Source organism: Lethenteron reissneri, chromosome 36, assembly GCF_015708825.2.
Source record: "Lethenteron reissneri isolate LAM-NWPU_2019-01 chromosome 36, ASM1570882v1, whole genome shotgun sequence".
Classification (NCBI taxonomy): Eukaryota; Metazoa; Chordata; class Hyperoartia; order Petromyzontiformes; family Petromyzontidae; genus Lethenteron; species Lethenteron reissneri.
Window position 1 is genome coordinate 12,037,333 of NC_083814.1, and position 13,782 is coordinate 12,051,114.

Here is a 13,782-nt window from a genome sequence, read left to right on the forward strand (position 1 = left end):
TTACACTATGAGTCCTCCTTTACCAGTGGCAAAATATAGTAATAGGTTTTTACCCTTTCAACTGGTACAAAAACTGACACCTTTATACAAGGGATCATGTTTGTCCTTGAAGTTGATTGGTCCACACCCGAGACAGCTTTTCTTAGAGTCTCCATTGGTGTTGGACCAGATGACGCCACAAGGCGTACAACTCAAAAACAGCGCACTATCAGAATATTGAGAGCTCGGGCTAAGCATTTACACTATGAGACCTCCTTTACCAGTGGCAAAATATATTAGTAGGTTTTTACCCTTTCAACTGGGGCGGTGGGAAGGAGGGGGGGCGGGGCGATGGTAAGGAAGGGGGGGGCGGGGTGGTGGGAAGGAGGGGGGGGCGGGGTGGTGGGAAGGAGGGGGGGCGGGGTGGTGGGAAGGAAGGGGGCGGGGCGGTCAGAAGGAGGCGGGGCGGAAGAAGGGGGGCGGGGCGGAGAGAAGAAAGGGGGGGGGGGCAGGGCGGAAGTACGTCACCAGCTTCAGCGGACTCCCGACAAGCCCCGGGCGAGACGGCGAGAGCGCGATGGCGATGCGAACTCACGCTCAGGGGGCGACGCGGGCGGCCTTCGGCTCGCTCAGCTCGGCCGCGCCCGACTGGACGAGTGCCGAGGTCCTCACAGGGGTAAGCCGTGAACCCCCGCGGACGACTCTCGAGACGCCGAGGGGGTCCCTGCCGTCGGAGAGAGACCCCAAGGCCCGCCGCGGGTGGGCGCAGTCCCGGAGAGAAGGCCCCGTGTAGGCCCCGTTTATGCTGCTGCTGCTGCTGTGACAGAGGAATGAATGGCAACATTGGGTCTCTGTAGACAATCGGCATCATCGTCGCCGTCAGCCGTGGTCTATCCACTGCTGGGTGAAGGCCTCCCTAGGCCGTGGCCAGCCTTCACGGGCCCACGATGCCGTAAGCCGCCTTTGTGGGCGCCAACAAGACGGGCTGGTGTTGCCTCGTCGTGCGGCCGGTTGCACACTTTGGTCGCCACTCCGGCGTTACTCTCGACCCCCCACCGGGGTCATTCATTGTCTGTGTAGATGTTTTAACTTGGTTGGGACCGCTTGGTTAGAGTTGAAGTGTGAGGAGATTTTGTGGAGTTTTTTTTTAACCCGCTTAACCTGGGCCATCATTAATGAGGCCATTGTGTGGCCAGCTATTGGGTGCTATTTTGTACGTCAAATTACTATAATTTAGTATTTTTGAAATGTAAATTTTTCATTAATGTTGGTCCTGGATCTCTGGTCCATTGCAAGTCTTTTGTCCAAGATCCTGGTTTCTATGCTGTCCTTTCTTTTTCGTCTTTGTGGCATTTTTGGCTTCTGATTCTTGATTTCGCGAGTTATAAATTGTCAGGCTTTGGTCCCCGAGTCCCAGGATTCTGTTCCTGGGTGCATCTCTAGCGTATTTATTTTACTCTCTATTCCCAGTTGTAGCCCTAGTTGTATAGCTATGAATTTAAAGACACTGCTCGTTAGACTTTGGTCCCCTGATCCTTAGTTCATTAGATCCCAGGTTATGAATCTCAGCTGTCTGGTTCTTCATATTTATTCAAGATATTTGGTTCAATTCCGTTCTGTATGAGCCGTGTGGCTGAGCAGGGTTGACGGAGCCCAGCCAGCCAGTGCCATAACTCTACAGTTAACTTTTGGTTTCGATCAATTTGCCCGTCTTATCCTTCTACCCTTTCCCACTACTTTCAACGGACTGCCCGGTTACTGTGTTGCAAGTTGATTAGTCTTGGAGCATAATTTTCATCAATTCGTTGCTTACTGACTCTGCTCGGCCTCATGTCGTAGTGTAAATTTGGTCCCGAGAGGGATGGAGAGTGAGGAGGCCCTGTGGCCTTGCCCATGTGGCCTCAAAGACCTCTGGACCCCGAAGGGCCCATTGATTTGTGGCCACCGACCCCGGCAGACCCCAACTGCAATTAAAGACCTCATTTTCTTGACACTACATTTTGTAGTGACCATCATCACCACGATGATATTTATGAGCATGCTATATATTTTCATCTCTACTTTGACGAAGGTCCTCTGTTATGAAGAAGTGTTGATGGTTAACGCAGCGGAGTTTTTGAATGACAAGGCAAAGCTGAGAGGTGGGTAAAGAATAATTGACAGCTGCATGCTTGGAATCTCACTTAGAGACATAAAGAGGTACACATGGATCAGAAAACAAACTCAATTTGGAGGCATCGCATTGACTTCAGAGTAATATAGATTGGGCTTGGGCAGGACACATCACTGGAAGGAACATTACCCGTTGGTAGAGACTAGCGAATGAGTGGCAGCCAAAGGAGGGAGCGCACCCAAGAGGACATCCACCACGGAGCGAGAGCAGTGAGATAAGCTGATGTGCAGGAGCAAGATGGGTCGTTGCATTGCAAGATGGTGAGGGATTGTGACGCCTTGGAGAGGCCTTCATCCAGCAGTGAATCGATGACGTCGAACGATGGTGATCATTTGTGAAATAATTTCACGTCTCGCTCGCCCACAGACCACCATCATGGCCGTGGAGTTTGCCGATGGCGTGGTGTTCGGCGCGGATTCTCGCACCACCAGCGGGTATGCCCCCTGCACGCACCTCCTTCACTAGCCCCCTTCACTAGCCCCCTTAACTAACCCCCTCCACGCATCTTCACTAACCCTCATTAACCCCCCTCCACTCACCTCCTTATGCACACCCCCTTCACTAACCCCCTCCACGCACCCTCTTCACGCACCCTCTTCACTAACCCTCTTCATGAACCCCCCTCCACTCACCCCCTTACGCACACCCCCTTCACTAACCCCCTCCACGCGTCCTCTTCACTAACCCTCTTCACTAACCCCCTCAACTAACCCCCTTACGCACACCCCCTTCACTAACTCCATCCACGCACCCTCTTCACTAACCCTCTTCATAAACCCCCCTCCACGCACCTCCTTTACTCGGCCCCTTAACTAATCACTCTCCACGGCGAGTGATAACTGAACCGATCCTGACCACCAACCTGCGCTAATCATCACGGTCAAGTAAATCAGAATCATAATATTTATACCGGAGGAATCCGATGAGCTATACAATTTTTTCTCACCAGTGTCCAGTATTGTTCAGGCAACCCTTATTGCAGACATGGCTTGAGGAGGCCTTCATCCAGTGGTGGATAGGTCATGACTGATGATAATGACGATGAATGTTGGTGAGAGCCCACTGCATTCGTACACAAATAAAGACAGAGATCCCCACATAGCCTTCAATAGACTTTTGGGGTAAGTGCTGTGAGCGAGCACCTGTTCAATCTGGCACTGCACACGAGAGTGTGGGTGGCCAACACCACGCCTGGCCGCCTTTGTGCTGATATTTATGCATCGCTCCAGGTACAGTTGAAACCCCTCTTAACAACAGTAATTGGTTTCACGAAACTGGCCGTGAAGTGATTTGGTCACTTAGCGGGTATAGGAAATACTTATTAAAGGCCTAATTCGTTCCGACAGCATGGAAAGTTACCCTTTTTCACCCAAAAAACGTACTTTATAATATTTAAATAATGGATATTAATACGTGAAGATACAAACATTTTAAACACATAATATTAAAATAAACATGGTTAATCAATGCATTAATTCATATTTGCTGTACCTACAACATCCCGTCATTAACAGGGGAGCGGTCGGTAAGCGAACACTTTGGGCTCTCTGGAGGCCCGTCGTTAACTGGGGTTCTACTGTACTTATTTAATGCTGAGTCGACCTAGGGAGGCCCAGGAATGGTTCAGATATTCACTCTTCCTGATCGTGAACAGAAATCGAACTCGGATCGCTGGGTTCATAGTGCAACGTGCCAACCAATGCGGCACTGATCCCCACAGTTGCCTGTACGCACGCACGCACGCAGCCTGTTCTTTTGTGTCACAGCACTTTTCCTCAAAACAATCTATGGGGGGGGGGAATCTCTTTCCGTCTACACGCGCGAGCAGGTCTTATGTCGCCAACCGAGTGACGGACAAGCTGACGCCCGTGCACGATCGCATCTTCTGCTGCCGCTCAGGATCGGCGGCCGACACCCAGGCCATCGCCGATGTCGTCAATTACCAGCTGGGCTTCCACAGGTGCGGCCCGCCGCGATGTGCCGGACGGAGCGACGCGTTCCTTCAGATGAGCCTCGTTTTATAATCACAGCGAGTGCTCGTTCCACGCGGTTGGATGCGTCCCTAAAAAAAAAAGTTCCGCGTTAAGCGAGAAACGCGTCGAGCGAAAAAAACAATTTCCACATTCTAAGTTCTTTCGATAAAGTCACGTAGAAGGGAAATAATAAAATAATACAAATATAAAACAAGAAAATTCTCGCGACGTTTCGACTGCAACACAAGCAATCATCATCAGGTGTGTCATCATCACAGGTGTGTCATCATCACACCTGATGATGATTGCTTGTGTTGCAGTCGAAACGTCGTGACAATTTTTATTGTTTAATATTTGTATTATTTTATTATTTCCCGTCTACGTGACTTTACCGAAAGAACCAAGAATATGAATCCCTGCCGTCATGAAAGCTTTAAATCAAAATTTACACGTAAGTAGTGTAACGGTTAATGTTTTGACAAGATACGATGTATGCACACCACACGGTGAAATGGCAGGACAAATAACTGAGGGTTGGTTACCTGCCGCCGATAAAAATGTCAGGGAGATAGGAGGGCAGGCGATTGATGCAAGGCTGGTGCGGTAACGCTGCCCTGTCTCCCCAACCCACCACTACCCATTAGCATCGAGATGGAGGAGATGCCTCTGGTGCATACGGCCGCCAACCTTTTCAAGGACTACTGCTACAGGTACCGTGAGGAGCTCATGGCTGGCATCATCGTGGCCGGCTGGGACAAGCGCAAGGGGGGCCAGGTGAGAAGCACCCACCATTGTGGGTTAGGAACCTGCGATTGTGTGGGGGAGTGGTTGCCTAGTGGTTAGCACACCACGCTACGAACCCGCCTCACCCGAGTTCGATTCCCACTCGCGGCCAATGTCAGTCACCAAATGTCTGAACTGATCACTGTTCCACCTCTAAGTTAACTTAAAGTATTTGACTGTGATAAATTTCCACGTCATAAGCCACTTTGTTGAGCTATCATTTGTAGGCAGGTTGCTTTGGAAAAAAATATATATAGTTCAGTGAGCCTTACCTGGTAAAAATATAATAAAAAAGTTTTTAGTTTTTAATTGTGCAGTGTGTATAAAACATCAGCACTGGAGAGACAAAGGCGGCCAGGTTTAATGTTAGCTGCACCATCCGCCTCTCATGTCATGCCGGCCTTCATAGGTACTCAATAACAGCACTTGCCCCAACAGTCTTAAAAGCTATACAGGGGATATTTGTCTTATCTGTATGTGTGAGTGCGGTGCTGGCACCCTCCTCACCTGTGCGTGTGAGTGTGGCACCCTCCACACCAGTGCGTGTGAGTGTGGCACCCTCCACACCAGTGCGTGTGAGTGTGGCACCCTCCACACCAGTGCGTGTGAGTGTGGCACCCTCCACACCAGTGCGTGTGACTGAGTGCGGTGCTGCCACTGCTGTGCCGCAGGTGTACACAGTGCCACTGGGCGGCATGCTGGTGCGCCAGCCATTCTCCGTCGGCGGTTCTGGCAGCACCTACATCTACGGCTTTGTTGACTCCAACTACAAGACCGGCATGACCAAGGAAGAGTGCATGGAGTTCACAGCCAAGGGTGAGCGACGCCCGGCCCACACCCCACTCGCTCGCACCTCACCGTCCAGCACAGCAGAGGGCCCCGGCCTGTTTTCCGTGCGGCCATTTTTTGGCGCCTGTAACACAAGTCATCGGTTCTCTCTCGGCAACCGTCAGAAAAACAGACAAGATACGGCCTCGTGTTTTTACGGTCAACTTCCTGCACAGGCTCGCCGTGTTGAAGCTCTTTTGAGAAGTAAAGCGGCGAACAACAAAATACGCAAAGTGAGAGAGATGGAGAGATACGGCGCTACGGAGGCGAGGCCACGAAGACGGGGGGGGGTGGAGCAATGGTGGAGCTGTCGAGGTCACGTGAGGCTTTAAAGGGGGCAGGGTCTGTGGAGGCGGTCCTAACATAGAGATGAAGCTATCTACACGTGACGTGGAGAATCGGCAGCTATAAATTACGCGACATCTACTGCACCGGTTAAATGCCAGTACCCCGGTAGCTGGAAAAATACTTTAGCCAATTACGATTTTTTTTGTCTTTCTCCTACCTGTTACCATCTCGTCTCACCTCCCACCTTCTCTCACCCCCCCCTCGTCACCCCCCGCAGCGCTGTCGCTCGCTATGAGCCGCGATGGCTCCAGCGGTGGAGTTATCCGCATGGCGGCCATCACAGCCGGTGGCGTGGAGCGCAGGGTCCTCACGGGCAAGGACATTCCGACCTTCTACGAAGAATGAACCCCCCCCCCACACCTTCTTCCCCCCCCCTCGATCCCCCCGGTGGGCTCCCATAATCCATTGCGGTATTGTATCACTCAAATGTAGGCGTCTCGCATTATTTGCAAATGAAACGCTCGTGTCAGCCACGCTGGCCGATTTACAGTTTCATCAAATACGCCGTCACGGGCGCGCACACAAGACACGCGCGGGCCAAATTTTCGGCCTACTGGGTGTCTGTGTGGGGCAACTTGAAACGATGTTTGTTTAGACCGCGGCGGTTTTTGTTTCGCTGTACTGCATAGCCTGCCCGTCGTCGAGAAAGGGGGGGGGGGTGGTATCGATCACTCGCTGCGCGCATTTCCCACCTGGGTTGAACCGAATAAACTCATTTCTACAACGACGTTTGTGAGTGCGTGAGTGCTGTTTGGCCGATTGCTGGTGCTGCGCTCTTGTCTTATGCGTCTCAGCATGGTACACAATCCACCGAGAAGCAACGGGAGTGTGTAAAGTTGTATTCACGGCAAGGCGTCGCCATCACGCTGTGACAGGTGGCCCCCGGCGGCAGCGAGCCCTGCACAACGCTGTAGCTGCGCCTGCTTCTAAGAGGAGGAGGGGGGGGGTGACATTGCTATGCGGCTTCCCAATAAAGTCTTGTGTGTGCAAGCCATCAAGACTCCATACGGCCTACCACCCTGTGTTTTTATTAATAAACTGATGGCATCTTTAACGTCCCGATTGTTTAGCGGACGGCGCATAGCGTCTCCTAAAGGTGACTCCACCCGCAGCATTAACCAGGGTGGCCACTGGGACCGAGCGCACAGCCATCGGTGCCGTGTCACCAGTACGCAATGCGGGAAGCGTCATTTGTAAACGCGTGGGCGCCTCCGATGTTCGAGGAAACGATGGAACGTCTGCGGAGCTGGGTCGTCACGCAACACGACCCGTGAAACGCACGAGATATCTCAATGATCTTTGTTGCTCGGAGCTCCCCTCATCCCCTTCACCCCCCCCACCACCACCACCTCCATTGGCGATGGTGGAGGAGACGAGAAGTGACGTCTGTTTAAAAGCAATTATTGTGTAGGCATCTACACAGTCTCATGATTTAAATCATACAAGATCAACACTTCAGAATTTTGTTGACATGCAATATACTAATCTGGACCGGTTTAGACCACCTGGGCCTCATTAGCAGAGTCCAAGCTTGTTAAGCAATGGGTTCTGGGTTATCCAGGCTGAAAGGTGCTGAACCTCCCAAGATTGTACTGGATCGGGCGCGTTGTGGGTGCTTCTCGTCAATGACGTGCGTCTGGTTATTCACACGACTTGGAAGTGACAGGTATCGTAGTTGTGTTTTATAGTTGAATCTTTTGTACCCCTCTCTCTTCCCCCCATCTGTCTTGATGAACCGGTCTGCCAGCTCGCATTTTTTCTCATAAGTAGCACCGTCAAATCGTCTTCCAGATCCTACTCACATACTTAACTCCATTCTCGCCTAGAGGCGGCAATGATTGATGTCACATTTTGTGAGCTCGGATATGTGACACGTTACACAGTCTCAACGATCCGAACAGAGATTGATATTTGCTGACATTTTTGTATCTTCAATCAGAAATTCTCACCTCGCCGTAGAGGCTCGTCGTTTTGTCTGCAGGAATACCATCGAACCCAAGTAGGTTTGGTACTGGTAGGAACCACCTGGTTCCACCAGCCCACAGGGGATTATTGTATCCGTCCGTCGTGCATCCAAAAATGGGAGGGGTGGGGCTGGGTGGAGAGGGGAAGGTGGGGAGGGGCTGGGTGGGGAGGGTGGGGAGGGGAGGGGCTGGGTGGGGAGGGGCTGGTCACCTCGTGGTCCCTTATAAAACTCAACGTTTAACCTACTCACGCCGGCTTGTGCCCGTCCTCACAGTCGGGCATATTTGCGGAATACACCACGCCGCCGTTGACCCTGGCCATTGACCGAGCAACCCAACGTTCCTACCAGCTCCCTCCGCAGGGATGTGTTTAATACGAGGTGAACGTGCAGCTAACGTGCAGCCAAAGCCAAGGGAGCTTCTGGATGAAACTGTACACCACGTTGACGAGTGGAGCGGTCACGTGGCCTTAGCCTGGGCAGGAGTGGGGTAGGGACAGTGGAGGGCATGGCGGGTGACCAGTGGTGTCAATTGTGGATCTGCCCAACCAAAGATGTTGAGAACCACTGCCCCATTAGCCACGGTGGCGAGATGTTACCTACCTCGCCTGGTATAAGGCAACGTGTGGGTTCGATCCCGACTATGACGCCTGCTGTATATTTGGAGTTTGCGTGTCTCTCTTCATGGTCGCGTGGATTTTCTCCGGGTCCTCCAGATGTTCACATTCAGAAACACGCGTTTAATGTGTTTGGCTGCTATAGATTTCCACGTGATAAGCCACTTTGTTGAGCTATCATTTGTGGCCAGGTCGCTTCTGAAAAAACTATATAGCTCAGAGGGCTTTACCTGGTGCTTGATGATGCCGGTTGTAATTACTGGCCAAATGTCGTACTCAGATTGTAAATGTTGTGGATTTGCTCTCCAACACACCAGTATGCTGTACTAGTATCGATTTGGCATGTTCTGTTTACGTGAAAACCCTTACTAATTGGTGGTGGCAGGTTTAACGACGCATTTATATTTACGCGATCGAACCCAATGATATTGGTCGCGAAAGCCGAACAGAGATCTGATGGTAAAAAAAGAGTTTAAATAGTTTGTATAGTTTATAGAAACATTCCCTTCACATTTAATATAAAACGTTAAACTATAAATAAGAATAGGTTTTACCCTTTCTGCCAACAAAACAGTTGTATTAAGATGTTAAAGCATCAAACTGAAACCTTTTGCAAGGACTCATGTCTGCATCAACCACATTTTCTTGTGATGAACATGCAAACAATGCATGTTGTGGGGAACATGTATTGCCAGAAAGAGTAAACCCTATTTTTATATTTTGATAATGGTTAGGAAGAGTCCCATGACGTTAAACTTACCAGGTAAGGCCCCACTGAGCTATGTAGCTCATTTTCAGAAGCGACCTGACCACAAATGACAGCTCAACGAAGTGGCCTTATCATCGCGTGGAAGTTTATAACAGCCAAATACTCTCTACATAATCTCTGGAAGCGCCACTGTGACCCCGCGGCACAGACGGACAGGGCCTCCAACCCAGTACTGTGGAGGCAGCTAGGGTCGGTAGATCACACACACACACACGTGGGACTCCCTCCCTGCCAGTCGACGTCCACCGAGGCCGCCATCACCTGCGTTGTGGCCACGTTCTGATGGCAGTACAGCAAGTGGGACGAATTTTCCATCTGCACGAGGGATTGGGTTTTCCCCACCACCTGGCACGCGTGCGATTTCTCGTGTCTGACCGCTCCTGGTTTCCTCCCACGTGTACACAACGCACGTCCATTCATGGAGTTGGGCAAAGATTCCCAACATAGGACCCCAGAGCTTGGGAAATAATGATTGGCTCCGGTTATGGCTGCCTTCCTGATCGTCTGGTTTTCCCGGAAAGTGAACGAAAAATCGTAAACTGCGTGTTAAAATGTATAGGGGGCCTTATCCTTCAGCAGGGGGTGGCGGGGAGGGGGGGGCTCAGACCCCTCCAGCCCCCCCCCCCCCTCCCCGATTCTGGTATGTGGATATCTCTACCATCGTGGTGTTGACGCGCCACTGCACGCGAGGTGCGTCCATTGTCACCCGCTCAGGGGCTCGCCACTTCCTCCTGAAGCCCTCTCGGTCACAAAGGGGATGAGCAACGGGTCATGTGCCCTGGGATCCCCCGAAACCGATCCTCCCCACCCCACCCCACCCGTCTCCCCACTTGCCTCACCGTGTCTCCTCCTCCACAATCCTCACGACTCCAGACACCTGATCGTGATCCCCTAATCTCCCGTCTCTCTTGACACCCGTGTCTCCCTGAGTCTCCCGATGTCTCCCTGAGTCTCCCATTTACCTGCCCCTCTCCTCTCGTCTCCCCGCGTCTCCCCGCGTCTCTTGCCTCCCTGGCACCGGCCCCTGTTACCGAATATCTCCCCCGCGTCTCCCATCGTCTGACATCTCGCCCGTCATCCTCGTCGTCTCCCCGGTGTCTCTCCACGTGTCTCCCCGCGTCGTCATCTCCTCCTCTTTCTCATGAACATGTCCCCATGTCAGACACCCGGGTGTGCCTCCCAGACTCTCTGTGTGATGTCCGCCCGCGGGCTCGAAGCACTCACCCTGCACTGCGCAGACTCCGCGTCCGTCTCCAGATGCGGGGATCTTGGGCGCTGCTGGATCGCCTCGGCCGCGTCACTCGGGACACCGGCGTGGATTCCATGTGACCTGTGACTCCTATAACAGCTGTGCAACCTGGAGCAGCTGTGAGGCCGAAAACACCGATCACCCATATATCTGTGAACCCTACAACACCTGTGCCTCCAATAGCACCTGTGAATCCTATAACACATGTAAGCCATATAACACCTGTGACCCATATAACACGTGTGAGCCCTACAACACAACACCTGTGGCCCCTATAATATATGTGAATCCTGTAACAGCTGTGACTCATGTCAAACCCGCGATTTAACACCTGGATCACCTGCGCGACACTTCGGCGTCGCTCAGCTGATTGCGGTTTATGACGGAAACGTCTGAAGCCAAGGTTGGAGGAAGTAGGGGGGGGGGTCTTGTGGGGAGGGAGGGAGGGGGGTGTTCCTTTGCGAGTTTCATTTCCTATTCTCGGCTGCCTTGTCTCCCCCCCCACCTCCCCCTCCTCTTCCCCCGCCGTCTCTCCCCGCAGACGGAGGCTCTGAGTCGGAGGTTCTCGGCTGGCCGGGAGGGTGAGTGATGGAACGGGCTGCAGTGCCGGATGAAGCTAGTGCGGGGCCTGTAGCATATGATGTTATAAAGGGGCCCTTAATGTAAAAAAACATAAATATTAAAACACACATGTTTAACTTGCATAGTAAAGTAATTGTATTTTTTTCATTTTTTATACAGCCAGATAATGCGACAAATCGCTAACCTTCAACACCCATTCGTTCATAAAAGTTGAAGGCGGTATAGTACTATACTAAAAGAGGAAATGCAGGCTCACTGAACCGGAATTGATCGCTTGAAAGCGTTTAGCGCGGGGCCCTTGAAAGTGCGGGGCCCGGAGCATGTGTAGCTACTTGTGCTACCACGATAATCCGGCACTGACGGGCTGGGGTATCGTCCCGTGTCCACACCGCGCAACCGGTATTTCATTTAAACGAATAATAATAATACATCGATGTCCGTGTGTTGAACTTCTTTCGCACCGTACGCAGCCACCAACAGCGCGAGTTGGAGGTGCGGCTTACTGTGGAGCCACCACAGACGGCCGTGCTGGTAAACACAGACGTCTGCGCCGTTCCAACAGCCAGAATACCAAATATACCAACATCATTATCATGAATGTGTGTGTGTTAGGTGTAATACGTAGAGACTATATAATGGAGCGATTTGCAGTGTGATGTTTCAGCTTTGGGATGTTTCGGCTCAATAGCAATGACATAGCGTGTTATTTATTTATTTATTACTGCTATATATGGTTTTGCTAGGTAATGCTCACTGAGCTGCATAGCTGTTTAGAGAGGCCACAAATGACAGCTCAACGAAGCGGCTTATCATCATCACGTGGGAATGTATAGCAGTAGCCAAATACTCTAAACACGTGACGTTGATTCTAAATGTGGAGGAAAAAAACGGAAGACCCGGAGAAAAATCCACGCGACCACGGGGAGAGAGACACGCAGACACCAAATATACAACAGGCGTCAGAGTCGGGATCGAACCTACGACCTCCTGTATAGGGGCCGCCTATAAATGACGTCACGCACCTAGGGGGGGGGGTCAGACATTTGTGACGAAGTGTGACGGGGGGGGGGGGGGTGAGAAATGTGACGTCACATCAAAATGCGCAACTTTAAATAAATATAGACAACACGTTCTACTGAATTAAAAAGACTTTTTAATAAATGTTTTCTCCTACAACATCAGAGTGCAGCGCCACATTAAATACGCACTACAATGACAATAGTTTAAAGCGATTTGAAGCATGTTTTATTTGGGGGGGGGGGGGCAGAGCTTTGTGACGTCATATTTGAGGGGAGGTCTGACTTTGTGTGACGTCGTGTGACGAAGGGGGGGGGGGGGGTCAAAAATCGTCCAAAATCGCGTGACGTCAATTATGGACGGCCCCCATACCTGGCGAGGTAGTTAACACCTAGCCACCGTAGCTTTGGCGAGGACATCTGAGAACCGGGAGGAAAACATTGGGGAGAACATACAAGACAAAGACCCCCCCCACCGCTTCGCATTGACAGATTGTTGGGGCGAGTGCTGTTCGCGAGCACACGAGGGAGTGGGTGCTCAGTATTTATTCGGCTGCTATAAATTTCCACGTGATGATAAGACATTTCGTTGAGCTATCATTTGTGGCGAGGTCGCCTCTCAAAAAAGAGCTGTACATAACTCAATGGGTGCCCAGCACTACGCCCCACCGCATTTGTCTCCCCAGTGGCGATATTTACACACGGCACCGAGTACTCATTTGAGGCTGAGTCGATCTAGGGGAGGCCCAGGACCGGCTCAGATAATCGTCACCGGTGTCGTCCGTTGGCCGGAATCGAACTCGGGTCGTCGGTTTCGTAGCGCCAACCCGCGACACGACGTACGAACTCCGCACAGACACACAGAGAGGCGGCCGAGTCGGGGAATCAAAGACGGCAAATCTGTATTTGCCGTGACCACTGTGCCAACTTGACCGAAGGAACACCGGGGGCGGAGTGGCCCTGCAGTGGAACATGGATCGGCCGAATGAGCACGCGCAGGGGACAGCTGGGGGCCGGCTAACTGGAGGCACGCGGTGATCTTAAAATACCCCGCGAGGGGTATGTACACACACACACGCACACAAAGGCGAATGTCCCCCATATAGCCTTCACCAGACAGTTGGGGTAAGTGCTGTTGGCGAGCTGCTATGAAGGCCGGTACGGCACATGGCAGGGGGGGAACAGCAGGCCCGGCTGTGTCCTGATGTGTACACAGCATAGCAGGTACTCATTTAAGGCTGAGTCGATGTAGGGGAGGCCAAGCCAGGGCCGGTTCAAATATTCGTTGTTGTCATTGGTTGTGGGAGGGAATCGAACTCGGGTCGCCGGGTTCGTAGTGCAGTGCCCCTAACCACTGCGTCCACCGCTCTCCACATCATGTACACAACACAGCACATGTGAATCTATTTAAATTGACATGTTCATTGAGCACGGGCATAGCATCAATACGTGGATTATGTAAACACTTAATCAGGAAACATATTTGTAAGTTCATTCTTATC

The 13,782-nt window shown here is 51.7% G+C and overlaps 1 protein-coding gene across 1 annotated transcript; it reads left to right on the top strand.

The window, feature by feature from the left end:
- Window positions 1-499: 499 nt before the first annotated feature.
- Window positions 500-6,811, top strand: LOC133351159 (proteasome subunit beta type-6-like). Its single transcript, XM_061566152.1, has 6 exons — window positions 500-655; window positions 2,519-2,586; window positions 3,981-4,112; window positions 4,770-4,899; window positions 5,580-5,724; window positions 6,302-6,811. Exons 1-6 carry the CDS (start codon window positions 557-559, stop codon window positions 6,427-6,429), a joined length of 702 nt encoding a protein of 233 aa, XP_061422136.1. The 5' UTR covers window positions 500-556; the 3' UTR covers window positions 6,430-6,811.
- Window positions 6,812-13,782: the final 6,971 nt, after the last annotated feature.